This window comes from Neomonachus schauinslandi, chromosome 4 (genome assembly GCF_002201575.2).
Source record: "Neomonachus schauinslandi chromosome 4, ASM220157v2, whole genome shotgun sequence".
Classification (NCBI taxonomy): Eukaryota; Metazoa; Chordata; class Mammalia; order Carnivora; family Phocidae; genus Neomonachus; species Neomonachus schauinslandi.
Genome location: NC_058406.1, coordinates 641,471 through 667,652, shown reverse-complemented (window position 1 = coordinate 667,652; position 26,182 = coordinate 641,471). Strand labels below are relative to the sequence as shown.

Below are 26,182 nucleotides of genomic sequence, written 5' to 3'. Positions count from 1 at the left end.
GCCCGGAGAGGGGACGGCCCCGCAGGCGCCCGGGGCAGCGAACGGTGAGTGCGCGTGGCCAGTCTGCCCGGCCCTCCGCCCGCGGTCGCCGCCGGCCGAGGTCACGGGGCGGCCCGGGGCTCTGGGGCTGCGGGGTCGTGGGCCGGGGCGGCCGCCCGGGTGTGGGCCTGGGGGCGCGACCGCCGACCTCGCCCGCGACGGCCGCCTCCCGAGTCCGCGGGTTGGCGGGCAGCCTGGAGGGTCGGACCCTCGGGGGCAGGTCGGGGTCGCCTGCCGCGCCCTTTGTCGTCGGAGGGCGCGCCGCTCTGGGCGCCAGACACCCGCCCGGCGGCCGGCAGCCGGGGCCCGCGGGGGTCTCGGGCCGGGGCCGCTCCGAGCAAACGGATGCCCTGGGCTTTGATTCTGAGTAACAGGTTACTTTTCCTTTCCCGTCTTGGGGCGCAGCTCTGCCTCACGTGGAAGACTTACTCATTCGTTTTGGGAGTATGCCCTGGCTTTTTTTTTTTTTTAAGATTTTTATTTATTAGAGAGAGAGAGTACAAGTAGGCAGACAGGCAGGCAGAGGGAGAGGGAGAAGCAGGCTCCCCGCTGAGCAGGGAGCCCGATGCGGGACTCGATCCCAGGACCCTGGGACCATGACCTGAGCCGAAGGCAGTCGCTTAACCGACTGAGCCACCCAGGCGCCCATGCCCTGGCTTTTAGAAGGGAGTTATTTCCATCTTTCGGGATGACGCCCTTCAAGGACTCGTTTCCCGGAATCCCGGGGCCCCGAGTCCTGCCCTCACTGTGACCTTTGCCCTGGCCACCGGGCGACTTGCGGGCAGGGCAGGTGCCGGTCCAGCAGGTACGCCGTGGCCGCAGGTGGAGGGGAGCCCGCGTGATGGTTCCGGGTTTCCTGTGTTTAACCTGTGGGCAGGTCTGCGCTGCTAACACCGCGCCCCGCGGGCTTCTGACGTGCGGGTAGAGGGTCTCCCAGACGCTGCCCCGCACCTGGCGCCCCGCTACCGGGGGAAACGACGGTTGGTGCTACTGAGTTTACCGCTTGAGAAAAGGTATGAAGAATGAAGAGGTGGGTGTTTTTTTAATAGGAGTTGATGGCCCCGCATCTTTATTCCTTCGAATCACAGGACTTTTCTGTAAGCATGGATATTGCCACAGCCAAGGGAGCCTCAGGAAGCAGGCCCAGCACCCAGGAGAGGCAGTGTGCAAGGCGAGGGCGCACCTGAGGGCTTCCTCCAGCGGCCTCACTGCTGTGCTGTTTACACCTGTTGACAGGCACTCCGCTGCTGTGGCCGGTCCTGGGTTAGTAGGGGTCAGCTTGTAACTCCACGAGTTCACTTCTGTTTGTGCTGGTGGCTGGCCATTCGCAGTCCCTCCAGACCCATGATTGCCAGGCTCCTGAGTTTAATGCACGGGAACAGGTGAATGAAAAGCCCTGCACAGCCGCTCAGATTGGCGTCTGAGAACTTTATTTCAGTGCACGATGACAGAGGCCTGGCTTCATCAGAGCTGCACAGACCCTGGTTTTCCTTACCTGCCCAAGGAAGGGTGCCACTGCCTCTCTAGAACAGCCCCCTTCAGGTCTCGGATCCTGTTCAGTTTATGGGGTTACAGGTCAGGCTCCTGGCTCATGTTACCAGAGGGCTTTCCAAAAGGTCTTCCTTGGTTCACACACCGCCAGTGTGGATGCCCAGTTTTACCACATCCTTGCCAGCACTGGGCACTATCGATGGAGAAGGGAAGGGCGATTTTATAGGGACTTGTTTTGCACTTCAGTGACAACTAGTGAGGTTCAGCATTTCCTCTTTCTGTCACCAAATAAGCTTTCCTTTTTCATCCAGTATTTTCTTTCTTTTCTTTTTTTTTTAAGATTTTTTTTTATTTACCTGACAGAGACACCAGGAGAGAGGGAACACAAGCAAGGGGGAGTGGGCAAGGGAGAAGCAGGCTTCCCGCCGAGCAGGGAGCCCATCATTCAGTATTTTCAACAAATACAGTTGAGAGCTCTCACTGGATGTCATGGGTGTCACGTCTGTCTGTGGGCGTGTGTCTGACTTCTGTCCTGGATGCCTCACTGCCATCTCAGCGTGTCCCCTCCCCACCATGTGTGAATTCTGGGAAACATTGCTGCCCAACGCTATTTTCCTAATAAAATTTCCCGATGCCAAAGTTGTTTTTTAAAATTAGGGCGCCTGGGGGCGCCTGGGTGGCTCAGTTGGTTAAGCGGCTGCCTTCGGCTCAGGTCATGATCCCAGGGTCCCAGGATCGAGTCCCGCATCAGGCTCCCTGCTCAGCGGGGAGTCTGCTTCTCCCTCTGACCCTCTCTCCTCTCATGTTCTCTCTCTCATTCTCAGATAAATAAATAAAATCTTAAAAAAATAAAATAAAATTAGGGCACCTGGGTGGCTTGGTTGGTTGGGCGACTGCCTTCCACTCGGGTCGTGACCCTGGAGTCACAGGATGGAGTCCTGAGTTGGGCTCCCTGCTCAACAGGGAGTCTGCTTTTCCCTCTGACCCTCCCCCTTCTCGTGTTCTCTCTCTAATAAATAAATAAAATCTTTAAAAATTAAAAAAATAAAATGAGATTTGTGCTGTGGCACCTGCCTGGCTCCTTCGGTGGAGCGTGCCACTCTTGATCTCAGGATTATGAGTTCGAGCCCCATGTTGGGTGCAGAGATGACTTAAAAATTAAACTCTTTTTGTTTTTGTTTTTTAAATATTTATTTATTTATTTATTTGACAGAGAGAGAGACACACACAGCGAGAGAGGGAACACAAGCAGGGGGAGTGGGAGAGGGAGAAGCAAGCTTCCCGCCGAGCAGGGAGCCCGATGTGGGGCTTGATCCCAGGACCCTGGGACCATGACCTGAGCCGAAGGCAGACGCTTAACGACTGAGCCACCCAGGCACCCCTAAACTGTTTTTGTTTTAAGGTTTTGCTTATTTATTAGAGAAAGAGAGGGAGAGAGAATCTGAGGCAGGCCCTGCACAGAGTGCAGGGCCTGACACAGGGCTCGATCCATGACCACGAGGTCATGACCTGCGCTGAAACCCAGGGTCAGATGCCCAACTGACTGAGCCACCCAGGCACCCCTAAAAATGAAACAAAAAAATAATAAAAAATAAATAAAATCAGATTCATGCTGTCAGGAATGTGCATGAACTTGGATGGAATTCGAATTTCATCCTTCTCAAACAGTTAACATACCGGAACAAGCTTGTCATCACATTAGTCTTTGCAAGTAAATATTAACAGCTTCTAGATAATGAGTAATAGAAAATTTTTATTATTTTTTTAAAAGATTTTATTTATTTAAGTGACAGAGAGAGACACAGCGAGAGAGGGAACACAAGCAGGGGGAGTGGGAGAGGGAGAAGCAGGCTTCCCGCTGAGCAGGGAGCCCGATGCGGGGGCTCGATCCCAGGACTGGGATCATGACCTGAGCGGAAGGCAGACGCTTAACGACTGAGCCACCCAGGCGCCCCATGAGTAACAGAAGATTTTTAAATACATTTGCCTTGGGGCAGCTGGGTGGCTCAGTCGTTAAGCGTCTGCCTTCCGCTCAGGTCATGATCCCAGGGTCCTGGGATCGAGACCAACGTCGGGCTCCCTTCTCGACAGGAGGCCTGCTTCTCCCTCTCCCACTCCCCCTGCTTGTGTTCCCTCTCTCGCTGTGTCTCTCTCTGTCACTTAAATAAATAAAAATCTTTAAATAAAAATAAATAAATAAATACATTTGCCTTTTGTGATTTTGATAGGTTTATTCCTTTTTTTTATTAATTGTTTTGAAATAATTAGAGATTCACAGGAAGTTGTGAAATAGTAGAGAGAGGCCCTGGTAACCCCCCCCTTCATTTTACACACCCATAGTGCAGTAGTTTTTATAACCAGGAAATTAGCATTGGAAAACTGTCGTTAACTACACTACACTCCTTATTCAGATTTCACCAGTATTTATGTGCATATGATTCTCTGCAATTTTACCCCATTTATACACTGATGTACCCACAACCACAGTCGGGACTCAGAACCACTCCGTCATGCCAAGGATGCCCCACTCATACCCGACTTGTATGATTTTACCATCTTGACAATGTATATGGGATCATTCAGTTTGTGACCTTTTGACATTGGCTTTTTTCACCCCGCATAATGCCCCTGACATCCATCCAAACTGCTGCAGGCATCAACAGCCTGTTCCCGTGTGTTGCGCAGTTGTATTTTACTGTGTGGACGGACCACGGTTGGTTTAAGCGGCAGGGAGGCATTGGGCCGGCGGCCAGCTGCAGTCTTCGGCTGTTGCACATAAAGCTGCCGTGAACACTCATGTGCAGCTTTTACGTGGACATACGTTTTTATTACTCTGAGATAAATGCCACCTTGCGTTGCTGGGTTCTATACTCTTTTTTAAGATTTTATAAGCCGCCGCCAAACTTCCAGACTGACTGCACCGTTCACGTTACAGCAGCATGTGAGTGGTGGTTTCTCTGCCATCTCTTTCAGTTGTCTTAGCCGTCCCGACAGGTGTAGTGATACTGTTGTTTGAATTTGTATTTCCTGTGGCCGATGGCGTGGAGCCCCACATGCTTGTTTACCGTGTGTGCATCCTCTGGTTTGTTCATCCTTTCTGCCCATTTTCTAATTGGATTGTTTTTTTACTTTTGTTTTTGAGATTTCTTTGCATATTCTGGATAGAAAACCTTTGTTGGATATCTCGTTTGCAAATATTTTCTCCCACTCTGCAACTTGTTTTTATTCTCTTCTCAGGGTCTTCCACAGAGCAGGCTTCTTTTAATGAAGTCCAATGTATTAATTTTTTTTTTTTTTTTTTTACCTTTTATGGACTGCATCATGTATAAAAAATTCTCTCTACTCCTGGGTTCTAAAAACTGTCTCCTTTTTCTTTCTTTCTTTCTTTTTTTTTTTTAAAGATTTTATTTTTAAGTAACCTCTCCACCCATCGTGAGGCTTGAACTTACAGCCCCAAGACCAAGAGTCATATGCTCCACCGACCGAGCCAGCCGGGCACCCTGCTCCTACGTTTTCTAATAAAAGTTTTATAGATTGTGTTTTACACTTGACATAATCCATTTTGATTTGTTTTTAGTTAATTTTTGTTTAAGGTATGAAGTTCGGGTTGAGGTTCACTTCTCTTTCCCCAGTTTTACTGACAAATAATTGACATACATCCCTGTATAAGTTTAAGTGGACAGCATTTGTTGGGTACAAAATATTGTCCCAAGACTCAGTGTAGTAGAATTCTTAAGCTGTGAGTGGAAGCTGAGACAGCATCACCTACATATTTGACTATAGAGTAGTTTGTCTTCACTTTTCCCAGGGGCAGGTGAGGAGCTGGCCGAAGGTGATCTGGGCCTGGTTGAAGTGCGGCTTAGCCGACCGTGCCCTGCATGTTGGGCGGCCTCCCTGCTTGGTTGGGTCCTCTGGTCTGTGTACTGTGGCCTTGAGCAGGGACTTAGGAGCATTGGCCCAGATGCCAGCCCTGCCCTGTCCTAGCTGTGTGACCCTGGGCTTCCGTGTCCTAGACATCCCATGTGTCTCATTGTGAGCGTGAGTCCGGTGATACGAGGTGAGCGCTTGGACAGGGACTGGCAAGGTGGGCGCTGGATCTTGCCATGGGCCCTGGTTCTGCGGGATGTATTTCTGCTTCTCGCCAGTCATCCTGGTTTTGGGTAAGTGTCCATATTCCTGCAGGCAATCCTGCTTCGGCTTCTCCGTTCTTGGACAGATAGAGGGCAGTGCGTGTGCAGAAGGAACAGTACAGCCTAGACGCACTTCCCTCCTTGAGTTGGCCCTTACACATCTCCACGTTCACCCCTGTTTGTATCATAGCTAGCTTATATGTCATTGGTCACCCTGCCTTCTTTCTCAGACATCATTGGTTCTAACATTGGTGATTATTTCCTTTTAATGATTGCATTGTTGGGGTTGCCTGGTGGCTCAGTCGTTAAGCATCTGCCTGCGGCTCAAGTCATGGTCCCAGGGTCCTGGGATCGAGCCCCGCATCGGGCTCCCTGCTCGGCTGGAAGCCTGCTTCTCCCTCTCCCACTCCCCCTGCTTGTGTTCCCTTTCTCACTGTGTCTCTGTCAAATAAATAAATAAAATCTTAAAAAAAAAAAAAAAAAAGATTGCATTGTTACCACTTGCCTAATAGGCTCCTTTAATTTAAGTGTCTCTTTTGTCCTTTCTTGGCAGTAAGTTGCTCTAAGTCCCATGCAGAGTGGGGCATTTCAGGTAGCCTTGCCCTGATTCTACGTATTAGAGGAGAGGAGTTGGTTGGTTTTACTTCTCAGAATGGCAGGGTGAGGCTGCTGCAAGACCTCTTGGTCACAGCTCAAAACTGACGTTTTTACCCTACTTTGCTGAGGTTCTGTTAGTAAAGAATGTTAGGTGTGTGTGTTTGTTTTAATTGATCTATAGCTATCAACACAAAGTGAACAAACTTTTTAGAGTCTCTAAAAGTAGGAGCGCCTGGATGGCTCAGTCAGTTAAATGTTTGACTCTTGATTTCGGCTAAGGTTATGAACTCGGGGTTGTGAGATCAAGTCCCACATCAGGCTCTGCCCTCACCGGGGAGTCTGTTTGAGATTTTCTCTTTCCCTCTGCCCCTCCCCCCATGCTTGCGCAGGTGCACACTCTCTCAGATAAACAAATCTTAAAAAAAAAAAAATCCCTAAAAGTAAAAAAGAGAGTTTTATTCGAGCTCAAGTTAGGACAATTGCCCTGGAAATGCGTTTTCACACTCCAGGAAATGAATGGTTTTTACAGTGTAATATACTTTTTACATCTTGTAAAAGCTCAAAGATTATAGATTAGCATATAGGCAAGAATTAGAGGAGTTTTGCCGTAAAGGAATGCAGGGTGTAGGAGTGTTGATTGATATCTCAAAGACAAGATGATTTTCCTTTAGGCTACTCATTCACAAAGCAGATGTACAATGCATGCGTGGGGGGCCATAAATCAGGCTTTTGGTTTGAACGAAGTTTGTGTACAGTCCTGTTGACTTAGAAAGAAATCTAAAATAGTTTCTCTTGTATGTCAGACCTTTAGAGAGTTTTTCTCTCATAGTTGGCATACAATGTTATATCAATTTCGGGTGTATAACATTGATTCAACAGTTTCTGTAGATTACTCAGTGTTCACCGAGGTAACTGTAGTCACCATCTGTAACCATACAGCATTATTACACTATTACTTTTTTATATAGATATATTTAGTTTTTAAAAGATATTTATGTATTTATTTACTTGTCAGAGAGAGAGAGAGGGAGAGCACACACACACAAGCAGGGGGAGCAGCAGGCAGAGGGAGGAGCATGCTCCCTGCTGAGCAAGGAGCCTGATGCTGTCTCCATCCCAGACCCTGGGATCATGGCCCGAGCCCAAGGCAGACCCTTAACCAACTGAGCCACCCAGGCAACCCTATTACAGTATTACTAATTTTATTTCCTATGCTATGCTTTTTCATCCCTGACTTATTTATTTTATAACTGGAAGTTTGTACCTCTTAATCCACTTTACCTATTTTGCCCATCCCCCATCCTCCTCCCCTCCAGCAACCCCAGTTTGTCCTCTGTATTTAAAAGTTTGGTTTTTTGGGGCGCCTGGGTGGCTCAGTCGGTTAAGCGTCTGCCTTTGACTCAGGTCATGATCCCAGGGCCCTGGGATGGAGACAGCATCAGGCTCCCTGCTCAGCGGGAAGCCTGCTTCTCCCTCTGCCTCTGCTCCCCCTGCTTGTGCGCTCTCTCCCTCTCTGTCAAATAAATAAATCTCTTTTAAAAAACTTATTTATTAGAAAGAGTGCATGTGAGAGAAAGCAGAGGGAGAGGGAGAGAGAAAAGCAGACTCCCCGCTGAGCTGAGAGCCCGATGTATCGCTCTATCCCAGGACCCCAGGATCATGACCCAAGCTGAAGGCAGATGCTTTTTTTTTTTTTTAAGATTTTATTTATTTATTTGACAGAGAGAGACACAGTGAGAACAGGAACACAAGCAGCGGGAGTGGGAGAGGGAGAGCAGGCTTCCCGCCGAGGAGGGAGCCCGATGTGGGACTCGAGACCAGGACCCTGGGATCATGACCTGAGCCGAAGGCAGACGCTTAACGACTGAGCCACCCAGGCGCCCCTGAAGGCAGATGCTTAACCAACTGAGCCACCCAGGTGCCCTAAAGATTATTTATTTTAGAGCGCGGGGGTGGGGGGCAGAGAGAATCTTAGGCAGACATCCCGCTGAGCATAGAACTCAACACAGGGCTCAATCTCACAACCCTGAGATGACCTGAGCCAAAACCAAGAGTTGGATGCTTAACCAGCTGAGCCACCCAGGCACCCCCAAGTGTCCGACTCTTGATCTCAGCTCAGGTCTTGATCTCACGGTAGTGAGCCCGGCGGAGAGAGAGGAGAGAGAGAGAGAGATAGGTAGATAGATAGATGCTTACTTTATTGCTAAGAAACGCTAACTATCATGTGAGCAGCAGGGACGGCTCCCTACTTACCAGGGTGGTGGTTGCTGGAGGCTAGGGTGGCCATGGTGATTTCCTAAATGAGACACTGATGGAATTTGCCTCACTAACTCTTTCACAAATGATTTCTCCGCAGCAGGCGATGCTGTTTGATCACATTTTACCCACAGCAGAACTTCTTTCAAAACTGGAGTCGGTCCTCTCACACCCGGCCGCTGCTTTATCAACTCAGTTTATGTGATGATCTGAATCTTGTGTTGTCATTTCAACAGTCTTCACAGCATCTTCATAAGAAGCCACGTTCTCTGTTCGTCCATAAGGAGCAACTCCTCATCCATTAAAGTTTTATCCTGAGGTTGCAGCGATTTGGTCCCATCTTCAGGGGCCACTTCTGATTCTAGCGCTCTTGCTGTTTCCACATCTGCAGTGACTTCCTCCCCTGAAGTCCTGACCCCCTCAGAGTCGTCCATGAGGGTGGGAGTCTACTTCTTTCAACCTCCTGTTCATATTGATATTTTGACCTCTTCCCATGAATCATGAATGTTCTTTTTTTTTTAAGATTTTATTTATTTATTTGAGAGAGAGAATGAGAGAGAGAGCACATGAGAGGAGGGAGGGTCAGAGGGAGAAGCAGACTCCCCGCCGAGCAGGGAGCCCGATGCGGGACTCGATCCCGGGACTCCAGGATCATGACCTGAGCCGAAGGCAGCCGCTTAACCAACTGAGCCACCCAGGCGCCCTCATGAAAGTTCTTAATGGCGTCTAGATGGTGACTCCTTTCCAGAGGTTTTCAGTTTACTTTGCCCAGATCCATCAGAGGAAGAAGCACTATCTATGGCAGCCATAACCTTACAAAATGTATTTCTTAAATAATAAGACTTGAAAGTTGAAATTCCTCCTCGACCTGTGGGCAGCAGGCTGGATGTTGTGTTCGCACACATAACGGCAGCATTAATCTTCTTGTACATCTCCATCAGAGCTCTTGGATGAGTAGGCGCATTGTCAGCAAGTAGTAATATTTTGAAAGGAATTTTTTTTTTCTGAGCAGTAGGTCTCAGCAGTGGGCTTAAAATATTCAGTCAAGTGAGGCACCTGGGTGGCTCAATCAGTTAAGCATCCAACTCTTGGTTTCAGCTCAGGTCATGATCTCAGGGTCGTGGGATTGAGCCCCACTTTGGGCTCTGTGCTCAGTGTGGAGTTGGCTTGAGATTCTCTATTCTCTCTCCTTCTGTCCCCCACTACACACACTAGCATGCATGCTTGCTCCCTCTCTCTCTCTCAAATAGATAATCGTTTTTTAAAAGTTCAGTCAACCACATTGTAAGCAGATGACTGTCATCCTGGCTTTGTTGTTCCATTGCTGGAGTGCAGGCAGAGTACTTTTAGCATAATTCTTAAGGGTACTTGGATTTTCTCAATGGTCAGTGAGCATTGGCTTCAACTTCAAGTCACCAGCTGTGTTAGCCCTTGACAAGAGAGTCAGCCTGTCCTTGGAAGCTTTGAAGCGAGGCATTGACTTCTCTCTAGCTATGACAGTCCTAGATGGCATCTTCTCCCAAAGTAAGGCTGCTTTGTCTACATCGAAAATCTGTTAAGCATAGCCACCTTCATTAATGATCTCAGCTAGATCTTCTGGAGAACTTGACGCCGCTTCTACGTCAGCACTCGCTTCTCCACCTTGTACTTTCACGTAACAGAGACAGCTTCTTTCCTTAAACCTCATGAACCAACTTCTGCTGGCTTGCAACTCCCCTTCTGCAGCTTCCCCACCTCTCTCAGCCTTTCCAGAATTAAGAAGAGTCAGGGCTTTACTCTGGATTAGACTGTGGCTTAGGGTATGTTGTGGCTCGTTTGATCAGCAATAGGCTGTTTTGCTTTCTTGTCTTTGTGTGCTCACTGAAGTGGCAAGCAGTTCAGGAATTTTTCCTTTGCATTCACAACTCCGCTAACTGGGATGAGAGGCCTCACCTTCGGCCCGTCTCGGTTTTCTTTTCTTTTCTTTCCTTTTCTTTTCTTTTTTTTTTAAATATTTTATTTATTTGAGAGAGAGAATGAGCAGGGGAGGGGCAGAGGGAGAGGGAGAAGCAGGCTTCCCACCGAGCAGGGAGCCTGATGCGGGGCTCGATCCCAGGACCCTGGGACCGTGACCTGAGCTGAAGGCAGACGCTTAACTGACTGAGCCACCGAGGTGCCCCCGTCTCGGTTTTCAACATGCCTCCCTCACTGAGCTTAATCATTTCTAGCTTTGATTTAAAGTGAGAGGTGTGTGGAGTGCCTGGCTGGCTGGCTCAGTCGATAGACTGCATGACTCTTGATCTCAGGGTCTTGAGTTCAGGCCCCACGTTGGGCATGGAGCCTACTTTAAAATAAATAAATAGATAATGTGAGAGATGGGTGACTCTTCCTTTCACTTGAACACTTAGAGGCCGTTGTAAGGGTATTGATTGGCGCAATTTCAATACTGTTGTGTCTCAGGGAATAGGGTGGCCTAAGGAAGGGGAGAGAGACGGGACCAGCTGGTCAGTGGAACAGAACACACACAACACTTACCTGTTAAGTTTGCTATCTTAAATGGGCGCAGGGTAGTGGTGCCCCAAAACAATTATAATTGTAATCTCAAAGATCACTGATCACAGATCACCTTAACAAATATAATAGTGAAAAACTGAAATATTTCAAGAATTATCACAATGTGACACAGAGACACAAAGTGAGCAAATGCTGGTGGAAAAATGTAGATGTGCTTGGTGCAGGGTGGCCACAGACTTTCAATTTGTAAAAAATGTAATGTGTGCAAAGCACAATAAAGCCACGTGCTATAAACTGAGATATGCCTATATTTGGTGTGAAGAAAAAGTTTAACTTTATTCTTTTAGACATGACTATCAAGTTTTTGTAGAACTACTTGAAGAGGGCGCCTGGGTGGCTCAGTCATTGGGCGTCTGCCTTCAGCTCAGGTCACGGTCCCGGGGTCCTGGGATCGAGCCCCGCATCGGGCTCCCTGCTCGGCGGGAAGCCTGCTTCTCCCTCTCCCACTCCCCCTGCTTGTGTTCCCTCTCTCGCTGTGTCTCTCTCTGTCAAATAAATAAAATCTTAAAAAAAAAAAAAGAAAAAGAATTACTTGAAGAAAAGATGACCCTCTCTCTGTTGAATTACCTTGGCTTCTCTGTTGAAGACCCATTGATTGAGGGGCGCCTGGCTGGCTCCGTTGGAAAAGCATGCAACTCTTGATCTCAGGGTTGTGAATTTGAGCCCCACGTTGGGTGTAGAGATCACTTAATTACAAACAAATTTTTTTAAAAATCCGTTGATTGTACCTGTGTGAGGGCATCATTTTGGAATCTGCCCTGTTTATCTGTGTATCTGTGTCAATACCATGCAGTCTGGTTACTGGAGCTTGACTATAGATGATGAAGTCAGGAAGTGTTAGTCTTACTTTGTTCTTTTTCAGTTTTTTTAGCTATCTTAGGCCTAGGTTGTCCACATTTCCATGAGTTCTAGAATCAGTTTGTCCTTTTTTTTTTTTTTTTCTTAGAGAGCGTGGGGTGGGGGGAGGTACAGAGGCAGAGAGAATCTCAAGCAGACTCCACACTGAGCATGGAGCCCGATGCGGGGCTCTCTCCCAGCCTCGAGACATGACCTGAGCTGAAATCAAGAGTTGGACACTTAAGGCTCTGCAGTCAGCATGGAGTCTGCTTGGGATTCTCTCTCCCTCTCCCTCTGCCCCTCCCGCTGTACTCCCCCCCCAAATAAATTTTAAAAATTAAAAAAAGAAAAGAGTTGGATGCTTAACTGACTGAGCCACCCAGGTGCCCCAGTTCATCATTTTCTGGAGAAGAGTCTTCTGGGGTTTTGTGTGTAGGAATTGTGGAGAGTCTAAATCAGTTTGGGAACTGAGATCTAACAATATCAGCTTCTCTAATCTGGAAATGTGCTTTTGTCTGCATTTCTTTGCTTCCCCATTTCTTTCAGCAGCGTTTCTAGTTGTCAGCATACAGGTTTTGTGCTATTTCCTTCCTATTAGTGAGATGTTGATATATGACCTCCTAGTTTCAGGTGTACAATGTAATGATTTGATGGGTATGTATTGGAAAATGACCAGTACAATGGATATAGTTAACATCCATCACCACATGGAGTTACAAATTGTTTTTTCTTTTTTTTTTAATATTTTATTTGTTTATTTTTAAAGATTTTATTTATTTATTTGACAGAGAGAGACACAGCGAGAAAGGGAACACAAGCAGGGGGAGTGGGAGAGGGAGAAGCAGACTTCCCGCGGAGCAGGGAGCCCGATGCGGGGCTCCATCCCAGGACCCTGGGACCATGACCTGAGCCGAAGGCAGACGCTTAATGACTGAGCCACCCAGGCACCCCTACAAATTGTTTTCTTATGATGATAACTTTTAAACTCTTCTCTTAGCAACGTTCAAATATATGCTCCATTATTATTACCTAGAGTCACATTGCTGTACGCTGCATCCCATGACTTATTTTATAACTTGAATTAGGTTCTCTACTTCTTTTGTCAACTATATCCCTATGTAGCTTTTATTTCAGTGCTATTGTAAATGGCATTTTTATTTTTTTTAATACTCATCTATTTATTTTAGAGTGTGCACAAATGGTGGGCAGGGGCAGAGGGAGAGGGAGAGCATCCACAAGCAGACTCCCTGCTGAGCATGGAGCCCAACGAGGGCTCAACCCCAGGAACCCAAGATGATGACCTGAGCTGAAACCAAGAGTCGGCCGCTTAACCAACTGTCTCCTGTAACCTGGTTAATAACTCACTTATTGGACAGAGTTACTTTTTTGTAGATTCCTTATGATTTTCCATATAGAAGACCATGTCATCTGACAGTACAATTTTTTTTAAGTAATCTCTACACCCAATGTGGGGCTTGAAGTCACAACCCCAAGATTAAAAGTCACACGCTCCACCAACTGAACCAGCCAGGAGTCCATGACAGTACAATTTTATCAGTTCTTTTTTCATCCTTATGCCTTTTACTTCGTTTTCCTCCCTATTACACTGGCTATGGTCTCCAGTACAGGGTTGAATAGGAGTGGTTATATCAGTATGTTCTTGTAGGTTTGGGGTTTTATTAAAGATTTTTTCATGTTTGGGTATTGATCCACTAGGCGGTGTTGTCGACTCTAGCTAAAATTCAGAATCACCTGGGGAGTTTTTGTGTGTTTTTTCTTTAAAGATCTTATTTATTTTAGAGGGAGCACAAGCAGGGGGAGCAGCAAAGGGAGAGGGAGAAGCAGGCTCCCCGCTGAGCAGGGAGCCCGATGTGGGGCTCTATCCCAGGACCCTGGGACCATGACCTGAGCCGAAGGCAGACGCTTAACCCACTGAGCTGCCTGGGCGCCCCCACCTGGGAGCTCGTAAAACTACTGATGCCTTCAGTCTGGGTGTGGGCGTTACTTTCTGAAGCTCCTCTGGTACCTGTCCGGTGCGGCCAGGGTAGGGGTGCGGGGGTGCCAGCACCTTTCACCTTAACACCGAGACCCGGGCTTGTCTGGTCTCTGAGTTTCCCTTCCGTTCGCCTCCTGCGATGCCGTCCTCTGACGCGTCCTCACCCCTCTGGGAGAACCTTGGCCTTACCATGTGTGTTACAGTCTCTTTTGGGGCGACCTTGTTTGCTCCGCTTGTCCCTGCAACGTGGGTTGTGCGGCAGGTTATCCTGCTGGTTGCACCTGGGGTGCCGCCTTCTCACCCCCGCCCTGGGCGGGGGGTCTTCCTCTGCGAGAAGCCTGCCCTGCCTGCTTTCCTCCTTGGGCAGGTCCAGGTGGGCTCCAAAGCTGCAGGCACCCTCGCCGTGACCCTGTGGTGGCCTTCCCTTCCTGTCCTTGGAGGATTCCCTCTTTGGTCCCTTGATCTACACCGGCTTTTGTGAAACTCTGCCCTCCTTTTTCCATTGTTCTGTGTACTGATTTCTGCCTCTGTCACTGCTTCTGCCTTTCTTAGACTTATTTCATTCCTTTTCTAGCTTTATAGGAATCTCGGCTCATTTCTCTTCATTCTCAAAAACTTCAGCACAGGGCGCCTGGGTGGCTCAGTCGTTAAGCGTCTGCCTTCGGCTCAGGTCATGATCCCAGGGTCCTTGGATGGAGCCCCATGTCGGGCTCCCTGCTCCGCGGGAAGCCTGCTTCTCGCTCTCCCACTCCCCCTGCTTGTGTTCCCTCTCTCGCTGTCTCTCTCTGTCAAATAAATAAATCTTTTTTTTTTAAGATTTTATTTATTTATTTGAGAGAGAGAATGAGATAGAGAGAGAGAGCATGAGATGGGGGAGGGTCAGAGGGAGAAGCAGACCCCCCGCCGAGCAGGGAGCCCGATGCGGGACTCGATCCCGGGACTTCAGGATCATGACCTGAGCCGAAGGCAGTCGCTTAACCAACTGAGCCACCCAGGCGCCCTAAATAAATAAATCTTAAAAAACAAAACAAAAAAACTTCAGCACACCTTAATGGGGCAGCATAGACTTTGGTTTGTGTTTACTTTATCCTGGTCATTTCGATGTGTTATATGTTCGTTTGATATCCATTTTGAGCCATAAGTTGCTTAGGAGAAAGTTCAGACATTCCCAGGTGGTTGCAGAATTGTTTTCTTTGTTCCTATTTTTTTGTCTTTTTCTGGTTTTATTGTACTGTGGTCGGAATGTAAGGTTCTCTACCTTCACTAGTGTTTGGAAATTGACGTTTTCTTTGAGGCTAAAATAGGTCAGTTTTGGCAAATGTTTTATTGGCTCGTTAGCAGGGCTGGAGTCCAGTGTGTATCTGCTCGTCAGTCTTGCTGAGTATAACCATTTAGCTCACCTGCACCGAGGGGCGTTTAACACCGCACAGCCCCATGTGATTCCTTGCACCGTAATGGGCTGAATCCCCGCTTGTGACTTCTCCTCTACCTGGCGCTTGGCCTTATCTGTGGGAGAAATGCCACACCTCCAGCCTGCTAGTTCCTTCTTACTGTTTGACTGTTAGCTCTTTAGATTCACTAGAAACCACAGGTAGGTTCCTGAGTTCTTAAATATCTTTGGGATAGAAAGAGACTGTTCTCAAGTCCTTTGGCAAATGGGACTTCAGCCATTTTTGTCCCCTGATGGCATGGGTGCGTGTATGTGTATATATGTTATCTTCTGCATGCGTATTTATTTACTTTATTTATTTTATTAAATTAAGGCACCAGTGTTTTTCTGATCGAAGTCCTTGTTTAACAACTATGGAAATGGAACAAGAGAAAGTCAACATGAGTAAGGCACTGAGTGCAGAGTCGGCCTCCTACCGCTGCTCCGCGTGCCATGGGGACGAGGACTGGGGGCCCAACCACCCCATCCGGGGGCGGGCCAAGTCCCGCAGCCTGTCTGCCTCGCCCGCCCTGGCGAGCACCAAAGAGTTCAGGTACGAAGGCCCTCCTCCAAGCACGCCCCTCACCTGCACACTCTGACTGCTCCAAACTGCAACCGAGGTTCTTTTAAGGCCTCGGTACTGGTGTGTGTAAATACTGACCGATTCCGTGTGTGTCCAGAAGGTGGGGTGGGGCTGAGTCCCAGGAGCAGAGGACAGACACCCACCTGGCACGTCTCCCCAGGTGGTACCAGTGCAGGATGATCTTCCCCTTCTCTCCTTCTCAGCCAGTGCCCACTCTGACTTGGTGTTTGAGGTGTGCGGGTGGTGCCTGAAGGCCCATCAGCGGGACCCACGCGGTGACGGGGCCGGCCGGGGGGCCGGGTGTGGCCTCAGGGGAGTTGGGCAAGCGCCCTCCCCCGACCCGGCCTGCCCTCTGCCGCGCCCCGCGGTGCGTGTGCTTGCACAACGCGCTTCAGTAACCGCACTCAGAGCTGCCCACGCAGCGGCTGCCGGGCAGCATGGTGATGGCACTTGTCGACGCTGCCCTGGCTTCTGGAACAGTAAGTGCGGTGAGTTTCGGGTAGAAGCTGCCAGAGCCAGCCCGCTTCTCAAGCAGGGCTCCCGTCTCTTAAAGCAAGGGGAAGTTTTCAGTAAAAAGCGCGTACCTCGCTCGCTGCTAGAGGGCGGAGCGGGGACGGGCCGGGGGCGGTCTTCTGCGTGGAAGGCTCAGGTCGGGGAGCGGCGGCCACGGCCGGGGGCTGTCCGCCGAGCAGGGGTTCCGTGTTCCCGGCAGCGCTGCTGCTGCTTGTGGGTTCCGGGGGTTCGGCACAGGCCGTTCTACTTCCGAGGCTGTGGAACATGTGCGGTGACAGCAGGCCAGAGGGAGCCTCCGCGCGGGGCGTTGGCGGAGGAGGAAGACAGGCGTGTGTCCGGTCACACCGGTCCTCGCGCACTGAGCGTGCACGCCGCTGCTGAGGCCTGTCGCGAGCCGCCCTTCCTCTGTGCACTCGCGGGCCGTGAGGCACAGTCTTTGACCCGACAGCGGGGCTCTCTCTCGGTCTGTTGCCCTCTATAAGACAGCTAGAAAATCTGTTTTGTCTGCGTTGAATTTGAAGATTTTGCTGACACCACAAGGCGGTTGAAGATGAAGTCAGCTCCATTTGGCCATCTTTGGGTGCAGAAAGGGACGGTGAGGCCGTTGGGGTTGAACACGTCCCATAACCCTGTCACTGTGTGGGTGTCCTCATCGCTCCCCCGAGCCTGTGCCGGGGCGTTGGGCCCTCACGGACAGGGAGGGCGCAGGGCAGCCAGGTGGTGTTGGCCCCACAACGTGCGCTGGCCACAGCCCCTTCGTTTGGTGATTCAGTTACGGCTGAGTCACTTTTCAGTTATTGGAGAAGTTGGGTCTTGAAGTAGGATCTTTTTGAGTGACTTTGCAACTCAGCATGAGCAGTTTTGTTAGAATTTTCATCTAGGTAATTTAGGGTTGGTCTCTAAGGTCTTAATTCCCAAGTATAAGCCAGGGGACTGGTCCCCAGACTGACTTGGTCAGAGAGACTGCTCAGATTCAGATTTCCAGGCCTGTCCCCAGAGGTGGTCTTCCTTTTTTGGGGGGTGGGGCCTGGGCACCTGCCCGGTTTGGGGTCCTTTTCTCTAACTGCTGATGCTGCACAGACAGTGTGTGGTGTAGCTCTGTGGACCAGGGCGGGGTCTCCTGGGGCCGTCACGTGGCCACGAGGTCATTACGATTAAAAGCCTTTCTGAGGGTCTAACAGTCTGTACCTAGGTCTGCTCACCTGCTGTGTCCCCTCTCCCCACAGGAGGACTCGCTCTCTGCATGGGCCATGCCCAGTGACCACGTTTGGACCAAAGGCCTGTGTGCTGCAGAACCCCCAGACCATCATGTGAGTGCTGGGGGTGGGGGGCGCTCCTTGGGTGTGTGTGCTGTCGTGGGATCACGGCGCTGTGGAATGTTCTGACTCGGGGTGAGAAGTTCACTTTTCAAGTCAGCAGAAGCCGCAGGGCATCGCCACCGGCTCGAGCAAGCACGGGGCTCACTGCTCTCCAGAACGCGGATGGGGTTTGGGCCAGGCACCGTCTTTAGAGTTAGTTTTGTTTTTACAGTAAAAAGTCTAGGAGGAAACCAGTGTATTTCACACAATACGCTGGGTGGGTCAGACATGCTTCTCTTTTAATTATTTTCTTTTCTTTTCTTTTCTTTTACTGAGAAAGAGAGAGAGCACAAGCAGGGGGAGCACCAGAGGGAGAGGGAAAAGCAGGCTCCCCACTGAGCAGGGAGCCCGACACAGGACTTGATCCCAGGACCTGAGCCAAAGGCAGACAGACACTTAACTGACTGAGCCACCCATGAGTCCTCCTTTAATTATTCTTTTTTTTTTTTTTTTTTTTTTAAAGAATTTATTTATTTGAGAGAGAGCAAGCACATGAGAGGGGGGAGGGTCAGAGGGAGAAGCAGACTCCCCGCCAAGCAGGGAGCCCGATGCGGGACTCGATCCCGGGACTCCAGGATCATGACCCGAGCCGAAGGCAGTCGCTTAACCAACTGAGCCACCCAGGCGCCCCTCCTTTAATTATTCTTAAAATACAGAGACATCATTTGGCTATTTTGAAACCCTGCTTTTACTTTTGAGAGACACCCCTCCTTGCAGGTGCGGCTGTTACAAGTGCTACCAGACCCCCAGTGCATCTTTGGGGGCCACGCAGTGCCTGGATGAGAAACCGTAAAAACTAAGCGATCAGGGTTATTTCTCTGGACTCTCAGTGACTCTCCGGCTTCTCCTGTCCAAAGAGTCACTTGGTGGTTCCAGAGGGGTGGGAGCTCTGTAAAGGGCTCTGTGTGCTGGTCTGGCTGTGCTTTATGTCTTAGGAAAACACAAACAAGTGACATCACTTACTTGATGTTGGCGCTTTCTGTTAAACAGTCAGAATTCATTTCTTATCTTGAAATGTGTGGAATTGCCAACATGTGATTGCCTTTGGCTTACTAGGCAATGGCTCAGATTGGTCCCCTGATAGCTCTCAGGTGTCCTCGCTCTCCCATCCGGCATCCACAACCTGTGTGCTGGGGAAAGTCGGCATCCCCACCTTGTAGGTGACCCAGCGGGAGGTTGATCACAGTTGGCACCCAAGCGTGTGCAGGACACACTGTGGTGGCTTTGGCTGGACACAGCTGAGTCTGGGGGCCAAAAGGGCCACAGGCCATGCATGCCTGGGTCAGCGCAAAGGGGCTTTGACCCGGGCAAAGGTCCGTGAGCTGTCCACGCTGCTTCTGAGGCCCGCGGCCAAGCAGAGTGACGAAGTTTGCAGAGTGCACACCCCTTCACCTGACCAAGACCTTATAGCTATGCCCATGGGGCCAAGCTGGTTCTACAGCCCAGCTCGGATTCCTGTGTGGCTGGGATGTGTCACCGCCCCTGGGGCCCTGAACAGCTGAGCTCAGCCAGCCAGTTTAGTGAAGAGCAGGGCGCCTCACATCCGGCCTCCTTGCTGTTAAAGGTGATCCTCAGGACTTTCTGTTTTAAATAGGTGATTGGCCAAGAGGATCGTGTAAACAGTGAAAAGATTCAGTAAGATTTGCTTGATTTTTAATTTTAGGGAGCTTTCTTGCTGTAGTTGTTTTATATAGCCTTTCAGAAGTCACTTTAGGATAGTTTTGCTTTCAGTTTTGAGGTTGCAGAAATTAAGTTTATGGTGCAAATGAGCACGGATGGGAGAGTTTGGGGGCTGGTGTGCCCTATACTCCCGTTGTTAGCAAGGTGTGACTGAAACACTGTGACCAAAGCAGCCTACCTACTCATGAGCCACGCACATGACCTGGGCAGACGATGAAGCTCACAGAGGGTGTTGTGAGTGACCCCTCCTCTTGTAGAAATGCCTGGAAAGGGTGAGTGATGCTCAGTAACTAGATGACGTCAGACACCGCTCCTCTTGTATTGGTGATTTGTGTCATGGTTTTGGAGGTTTTTGGTGGGGCTAGCACATGGTCCAGGGCCTGAGAGACATGCCTCCGAGGATGTGGTGTGTCTGTCCTCTCGAGGGAAAGCGTGCTCCTGGTGTGAATGCTCCTTTGCCCTCACAGGCATATCCAGGACCCTGCCAGCCAGCGGTTGACGTGGAACAAGTCCCCAAAGAGTGTTCTTGTCATCAAGAAGATCCAGGACGCCAGCTTGCTGCAGCCCTTCAAGGAGCTCTGTGTGTACCTGATGGAGGCGAGTGAACCAGGTTGGGGGGTGGCAACCCAGAACTCCCCTCTGCAGCCCCACCGCGTCTGTGTCAGCCAGATTCCACCCTGGAGCTCGGGGGTCTCCATGTGCTCCTGGGCCACGTGGCGGGAGCAGGCACGGAGCTGGCCTCCAAGCCAGGTTCTGGGTTTGTGATCTCAGAGCTGACCAAGTCAAGAAGCCCATTTCAGGCAAGTGACTTCCATAACTGAGGGTCACAGAGCCTCCAGAAGGACAGAAATCTGTGCATGAGCAGGTCAAAAGCAGTCTGACAGTCAGGACTGAGGAATCCCTTTCCCCCTCATCATAAAGTGCTACGGCTTAAAAGGAGGCTTCGTGGAAGACCAGCAGGATCTGAACTGGGTCTTGTGGAGCTGACGTGCTTGTCTCCCTTCCAGGAGAATAACATGATTGTGTATGTGGAGAAGAAAGTTCTAGAAGACCCTGCCATAGTGAGCGATGACAATTTTGGACCAGTGAAAAAGAAGTTCTGCACTTTCAGAGAAGGTGAGTTTGTCTTCGGCTCTGTCGTGCGGCGGGTTGGTACCACTGCCCTGGACCTGGCAGAAGCTTCTAGCGTTCCTGCCCCATTGTGGGCAGGGCGCCCTGTGGCGTCAAGGGCTGCCGAGACACCTTTTCTTACGTTTGTTCTGTTTTCTAGATTATGATGACATTTCCAATCAGATCGACTTCATCATATGCCTGGGAGGGGATGGGACCCTGCTCTACGCATCCTCACTGTTCCAGGTGAGGTCTTCAGGGGGTTCTGGCCTCGGCACCGCGTGAGGAGGTGCTTTCCCAGTGAGGTTTTCCATCCCTTCTTGTACCTCATGACTTTATGCCACGGGGATGCCGAGTTCTACGGTCTTCTTACTCTGATACTGGCCATAGAGCAGGTTTGTAAATAATGCCAAATGGTGCATCTGCTCTGTTAGGGTCTCCGTCCTCACGGGGACTGCTACTGACGTGGAGCCTGGGCTGGGCAGCGGAGTGACTGGGAAGAAGGGGGGCAGTGGTGGAGAAACTGTCCTGGGGGGCTGCCCCAGATCCACAGATGCATGGCACCCATGAGGAGAAGCGGGCACCTCATGGCCGAGGTGACGGGGCCCACAGCAGGATGAAGGCGGCGGCTCCAGGCTGACCCTCAGGGCACCCAGGAGGCCTGTGGAGGCGCCCGAGGGCAGGAGTCTGCCTGGGAGCCCACTGGGACCCCCCCGGAGCCCGCCTTCACGCTCCTTGTACAAGGCGGGAGGCTCTGGCGTGAAGGCTTGCGTCCTTCCCGTCTGACCAGCTCTCTCCTGTCCTCCGTGGCCAGCAGGCTGGCTGGTCCTGTTGCACTAGTTTCTCTGCAGCTCCTCCCCGCCTCCCTGCCTGCCCGCTGACCTCCGTGTGATCGCTTGGAATCGGCCTGCCGGCCCACTCCCCAGCCCCCAGCACTGACCGAGCACCCATGTGCCCGTCCCTTCCCAGGGACAGTCAGGGGGTGGGTCCGTCGGTGCGGGGACCACTGGGGTGGCTTTTGAGTGGATTGGCTAGCTGACTGACCTGCCTCGTTGGCTCATAGGGCAGCGTGCCTCCGGTCATGGCGTTCCATCTGGGTTCCCTGGGCTTCCTGACCCCCTTCAACTTTGAGAACTTTCAGTCCCAAGTTACTCAGGTGATACAGGGTAAGTCGGAATGTTCTGGAACTCACAAGGAGTTCTGAACACGGGATTGTCTTCTCACTTGGTTTTTGGGGGTTTTAATGATGTGTAGAGCAATATTTAAGTGTTTCAGGATTCAGAGATGCAAGATTTTTGAACAGTTCAAACACTTTTTCCTCACATTGAGAGGCTTGAGGAGGTCACATGTTGAAACTGCTGTGTGTGCTGGTGGGTGGCGGTGAACTGGCTTTCACAGAAGGCAGAGAGGTGCTATTCTCAATTTGGGAGAAGGGTGGTCTCTGGTGGAGCAGGGCTGTCTGCTTCCTGCACGGTGCCACTACCCCTTCCCTGCTGACCTCCCTGGGTATGACCCCTGCCGGCCCCCAGGGAATGCAGCTGTTGTTCTTCGGAGCCGGCTCAAGGTCAGGGTCGTGAAGGAACTCAGAGGGAAGAAGATGGTGGTGCCCAACGGGATCAGCGAGAACGGCTTGCTGGCTGCGGACCTGGATGCAGAGGTTGGGAAGCAGGTCATGCAGTACCAGGTCTGTGGATATGTGCCCTGTCCAGGCTCCAGGCCCTGCCCTGCCTGTCATATGGCCTCAGGAAGAGGCACAGGGTGGAGGGACTCTGGGCTGGACCCAGTGGGGGCCCCCTGACCTCAGGACCTTCCCAAGAGCCCAGGAACAGTGTAGTTGCCTATGGGGCAACCCCCCCTGCCCAGGGCGGCCCTGCCTGGCCCCTCCCAGTGTGCAGTGACCTTGTCCCCCCAGGTCCTGAACGAGGTGGTGATCGACAGAGGCCCCTCCTCATACCTGTCCAACGTGGATGTCTACCTGGATGGGCACCTCATCACTACGGTGCAGGGTGACGGTAGGTGGGCGCCTGGGGTCCCACAGGGTGGGGGTGGGGCAGAGCCCACAGAGAGTGACGCTGCGGCCTGTCCATCAGGGGTGATCGTCTCTACCCCGACGGGTAGCACAGCGTATGCGGCCGCCGCCGGGGCCTCCATGATCCACCCCAACGTGCCGGCCATCATGATCACACCCATCTGCCCCCACTCGCTGTCATTCCGGCCTATCGTGGTCCCCGCGGGGGTCGAGCTGAAGGTCAGAGTCCACCCTCTACCCTTTCTGCTTTAAGCTGTTGCCTGGGGCCTGCCATGCTGACCACCCCCTTTGCCCCCAGCTGTGACCCCAGCACCCGCTGGGTTGTGGGCCCCACCGTGCTGGGTGCAGGAAGGGCTTCACGCTCGTCCTTGTCTGTCTGGTCGGCGGGGGCAGCGCTGAGAGCCGGGCCAGCCCCTCCAGCAGGGCTGTGGGTCCTTGAGGGGTGGGGATAGTCCCCACTGGATGGGGGCAGGGTGAAGCGGCACCCTGTGAGGAGCAGAGTCCATCCTGGTGTGTGGCCCGTGTCCTGCTCCTCCATCTCTGTCCTTTGCCTGCCTCGCACTCCCTGCTTTGGTCCACCCTAGACCGGCGTATCCCTGGCTGTGAGCCCTGGTAGGCAGGGCCACATCTGCAGGTCACAGGGAGAGAGGGATGGAGCCAGACCCCTGGCTGGTGTCCCTGGCCCTGGGTGGATGGTCGGCGACTTGGCCTGATGGCCCGCCCGTCTTACTTCCCAGGGTTGGTGTCGGCGAGACATAAGTTAAGGCCTTTACGGCCTGGAACTGGCCTTGGCATAGAGTGGGTGGTAGGGATACCCTCAAGGGTCCTCCTGGCCAGTGCTGCCCTCCCAGGGTGGGGGTCCAAGGTGCTCAGCTGCACTCACGAGCCTGCTCTGTCCCGCTTGACCCTCTCCAGATCATGCTGTCACCGGAAGCAAGGAACACTGCATGGGTGTCCTTTGATGGACGAAAGAGACAGGAGATCCGCCATGGAGACAGGTGTGTGAGCCTCGGGGCCAGAGCGAGGAGTAGGTGTGAGGGGTATGCTTGCCTTCCTGGCCCTGTTGAGGTTGGCTGGTGCAGGCCCCACAGGCAGAGCTCTGTGACTGAGAGCTGCGGGGGCGGGGGGACGCGAGCCGTCGGGCAGCTGGTCACCCACACAGGTGGCAGCATGTTGCCCGTGTTCCGCTGTAGTTGGGGGGCGGCGGTGACAGATCCACAGCCCCCCACCTCGGCCTGCCCTGGCGCCCCTCCCACGTGCACCTGTCCTTAGGGTGAGACGGGCCCCGGGCTGTGCAGCAAGCGGCACGAGCAGAACTGAGATGATCCCCAGCTGGGCTGGGGTGGGCCTGGCCCCTGGGGACGGGTCTTGGCCTGATGCTGTGGGCTCACCCGTGCCGTGCCTGTCTCCCCCCGCCTCAGCATCAGCATCACTACCTCTTGCTACCCGCTTCCCTCCATCTGCGTCCGAGACCCCGTGAGCGACTGGTTTGAGAGCCTGGCGCAGTGTCTGCACTGGAACGTGCGGAAGAAGCAGGCGCACTTCACGGAGGAGGAGGAGGAGGAGGCGGCGGCGGAGGCGGAGGCGGGGGAGGGCTAGGCCTCAGCTCCTGCCCTCCACACTCAGAACCCCAGAGTCCCAAAGCTGCTCTGCTGCCTCGTTCCCACGTGGCCTCCGGGAGCCGGCTGTCCTGAGCACGTGTGCTGTGAGCCCCGAATCAGGCGCCAGAAGTCACAGCACTTTTGTCTGTAGCCAGGGGAAGAGCCGGGAATCTGCCTTTTGTCGACCAGATCAGCTGTTTTTAACATTTTAAATCTGACTTCTTTTTTGCATTTCTAAATAAGGAAAGTGAGTGCTGGCGGGGGCTCCCAGGTCCACACCGTGCACCTGGGCTGTCGCTCAGAGCCTGGTCCCAGGGTGGGGACGCCGGAGCTGGGTGTGCGCTTTGTGATTCCTTGTCAGGCAGCCTGTGCTCCACAATCAGTCTGTTGAAATTCAGAGGGGATCAGAATGGATTGATTGGACTTTCTGTGTTGAAAATAAATGTCTTGTAGTCAAAAATCTTCCTTTAGCTACCACGATTTTCCCCTTAAATCCTGCACCTTTTCCCCTAAAAGGACTCGGAGGGGACGCTTCTGCAGAGAGCAGTTCGGTATTTGATTGGCTGATGAGTGGAGGGGTCCCCTCTCCCTCCTGCTCGGCACCTGCACCTCATCCGGGCACACCTTGCTGCCTTGGTCCCAAGCCCCCCCCCCCCCCCGCCCCACTGTGGTGTGACGGGTGCTGGCAGGGCTCCACGCTATGGCCCCCGCAAGCCCAGCGGTGGCCTGGTAGGTCAGACCCACGCACATTCCTCATGAAGCAGGGACGGCCCCCTCTGCACCCTGGAAGGTATTTTAAATCCTGTGTATACTTTGTAGAGATTATTTTAAGCTTTCTGAACTGCTTATATACAGATTTTATTGTACACACTTTGAAGATTTCAGAGGGAACGGGATTTGTACTGTTGTGAAATGGAGCCTTGCTCCACTGTTTACACGTGTTCTGTGTGGCACTGTGTGCTGGGACCACTGTTCAGCATGCTCACCGTGGGGGTGACGGTCCACGGAGAGAGAGGGTGCTTCTCGGTCAGTAAGCCGTGGTACTTTGCAACTGCAACTAGAAGATGGGGACACATTGGTTAGTGAGGAAAGAGGTGGTTGGGGACGTTTGGTGTTGGTTCTGCTCTTGCTTCTCCCCGTGGGTCTTGGGCTTGCAGGGAAACTCCCATCATTCCAGTGGTCGCTCCTCGGCCGGCCGGGCGCGTGGGGCGTGGGCACGTGTGCTTGCCACGTGGGACCCAGAGCCCGTGTGGTCTGGTGGGAGTCGTGGCTCAGTGCACGTGGCTTCGGCCCCTGGTTATTGTTCCCTGACAGATGTCCTACACTCGGGCATCTGTTTCTGAGTAACTGATTTTTCTTTGAGCTGCATTTTTAATCTGTTGAATTGGCAAGAACAGAAGGGACAGAAGCTGCCCTTTCTTGGACCCACTTCTGGAGTGACAGGGACGGGCCTGTGCTTTGCCTCGTGGAGGGTCACGTGCCTCATTCTTGGGCTGATGGAAAGGCCCTGGGGCCACACGTGCAGGCAGCCTCAGCCAGGGGCCTCCATAGAGCAGGCTCTGCAGCCTGAGCGTGGTCTCCCAGGTCCGTGTTTCAGCGCCTCTGGCCCTCAGTGTGGTGCTTGGCGGATGGCCAAGGGAAAAGGAGGTGGGCCCTTGTTGCCATCTGCCAGGGGCGGGGCACGGTTCGAGGCTCGCTGCCCGGCCTCCCTTGGGCTGAGAGGGGGCCGAACCAAAACTCCCAGCTTTAGGTCCAAAAGACAGTGGCATTTGGGATTTGGGTCACTGGTGTAGACAAAAAAGCAAGTATTAACCAAGTCCGAAAGCAGCATGATTTGAATGATCTAGAAAACTTCGGATTTTTTGAAGTAAATTCTTAATGTTTCATATTGTTAATATCTTGAAAATTTGTTAGATGTTGTTGAAAGCCTTATTACAATATTTTCAGATCCTTTCAATAAACAGACTTGTTTAAAAAGTT

The 26,182-nt window shown here is 51.8% G+C and overlaps 1 protein-coding gene across 3 annotated transcripts; it reads left to right on the top strand.

Moving 5' to 3' along the window:
• The first annotated feature begins 6 nt into the window (after window positions 1-6).
• On the top strand, window positions 7-26,182 carry NADK (NAD kinase). 3 transcript variants are annotated; one of them, XM_044913847.1, is made up of 12 exons: window positions 7-44; window positions 15,663-15,881; window positions 17,651-17,734; window positions 19,930-20,059; window positions 20,470-20,578; window positions 20,733-20,818; window positions 21,636-21,738; window positions 22,102-22,229; window positions 22,485-22,584; window positions 22,663-22,820; window positions 23,517-23,599; window positions 24,023-26,182. In XM_044913847.1, the coding sequence occupies exons 2-12, from the start codon at window positions 15,703-15,705 to the stop codon at window positions 24,198-24,200; spliced, it is 1,338 nt and encodes a 445-aa protein (XP_044769782.1). In that variant the 5' UTR covers window positions 7-44; window positions 15,663-15,702; the 3' UTR covers window positions 24,201-26,182. The 3 variants fall into 3 exon arrangements, with proteins under 3 accessions (XP_044769782.1, XP_044769780.1, XP_044769781.1); XM_044913845.1 differs by having other exon boundaries at window positions 22,102-22,256; XM_044913846.1 differs by lacking the exon at window positions 7-44 and adding an exon at window positions 1,249-1,302 and having other exon boundaries at window positions 22,102-22,256.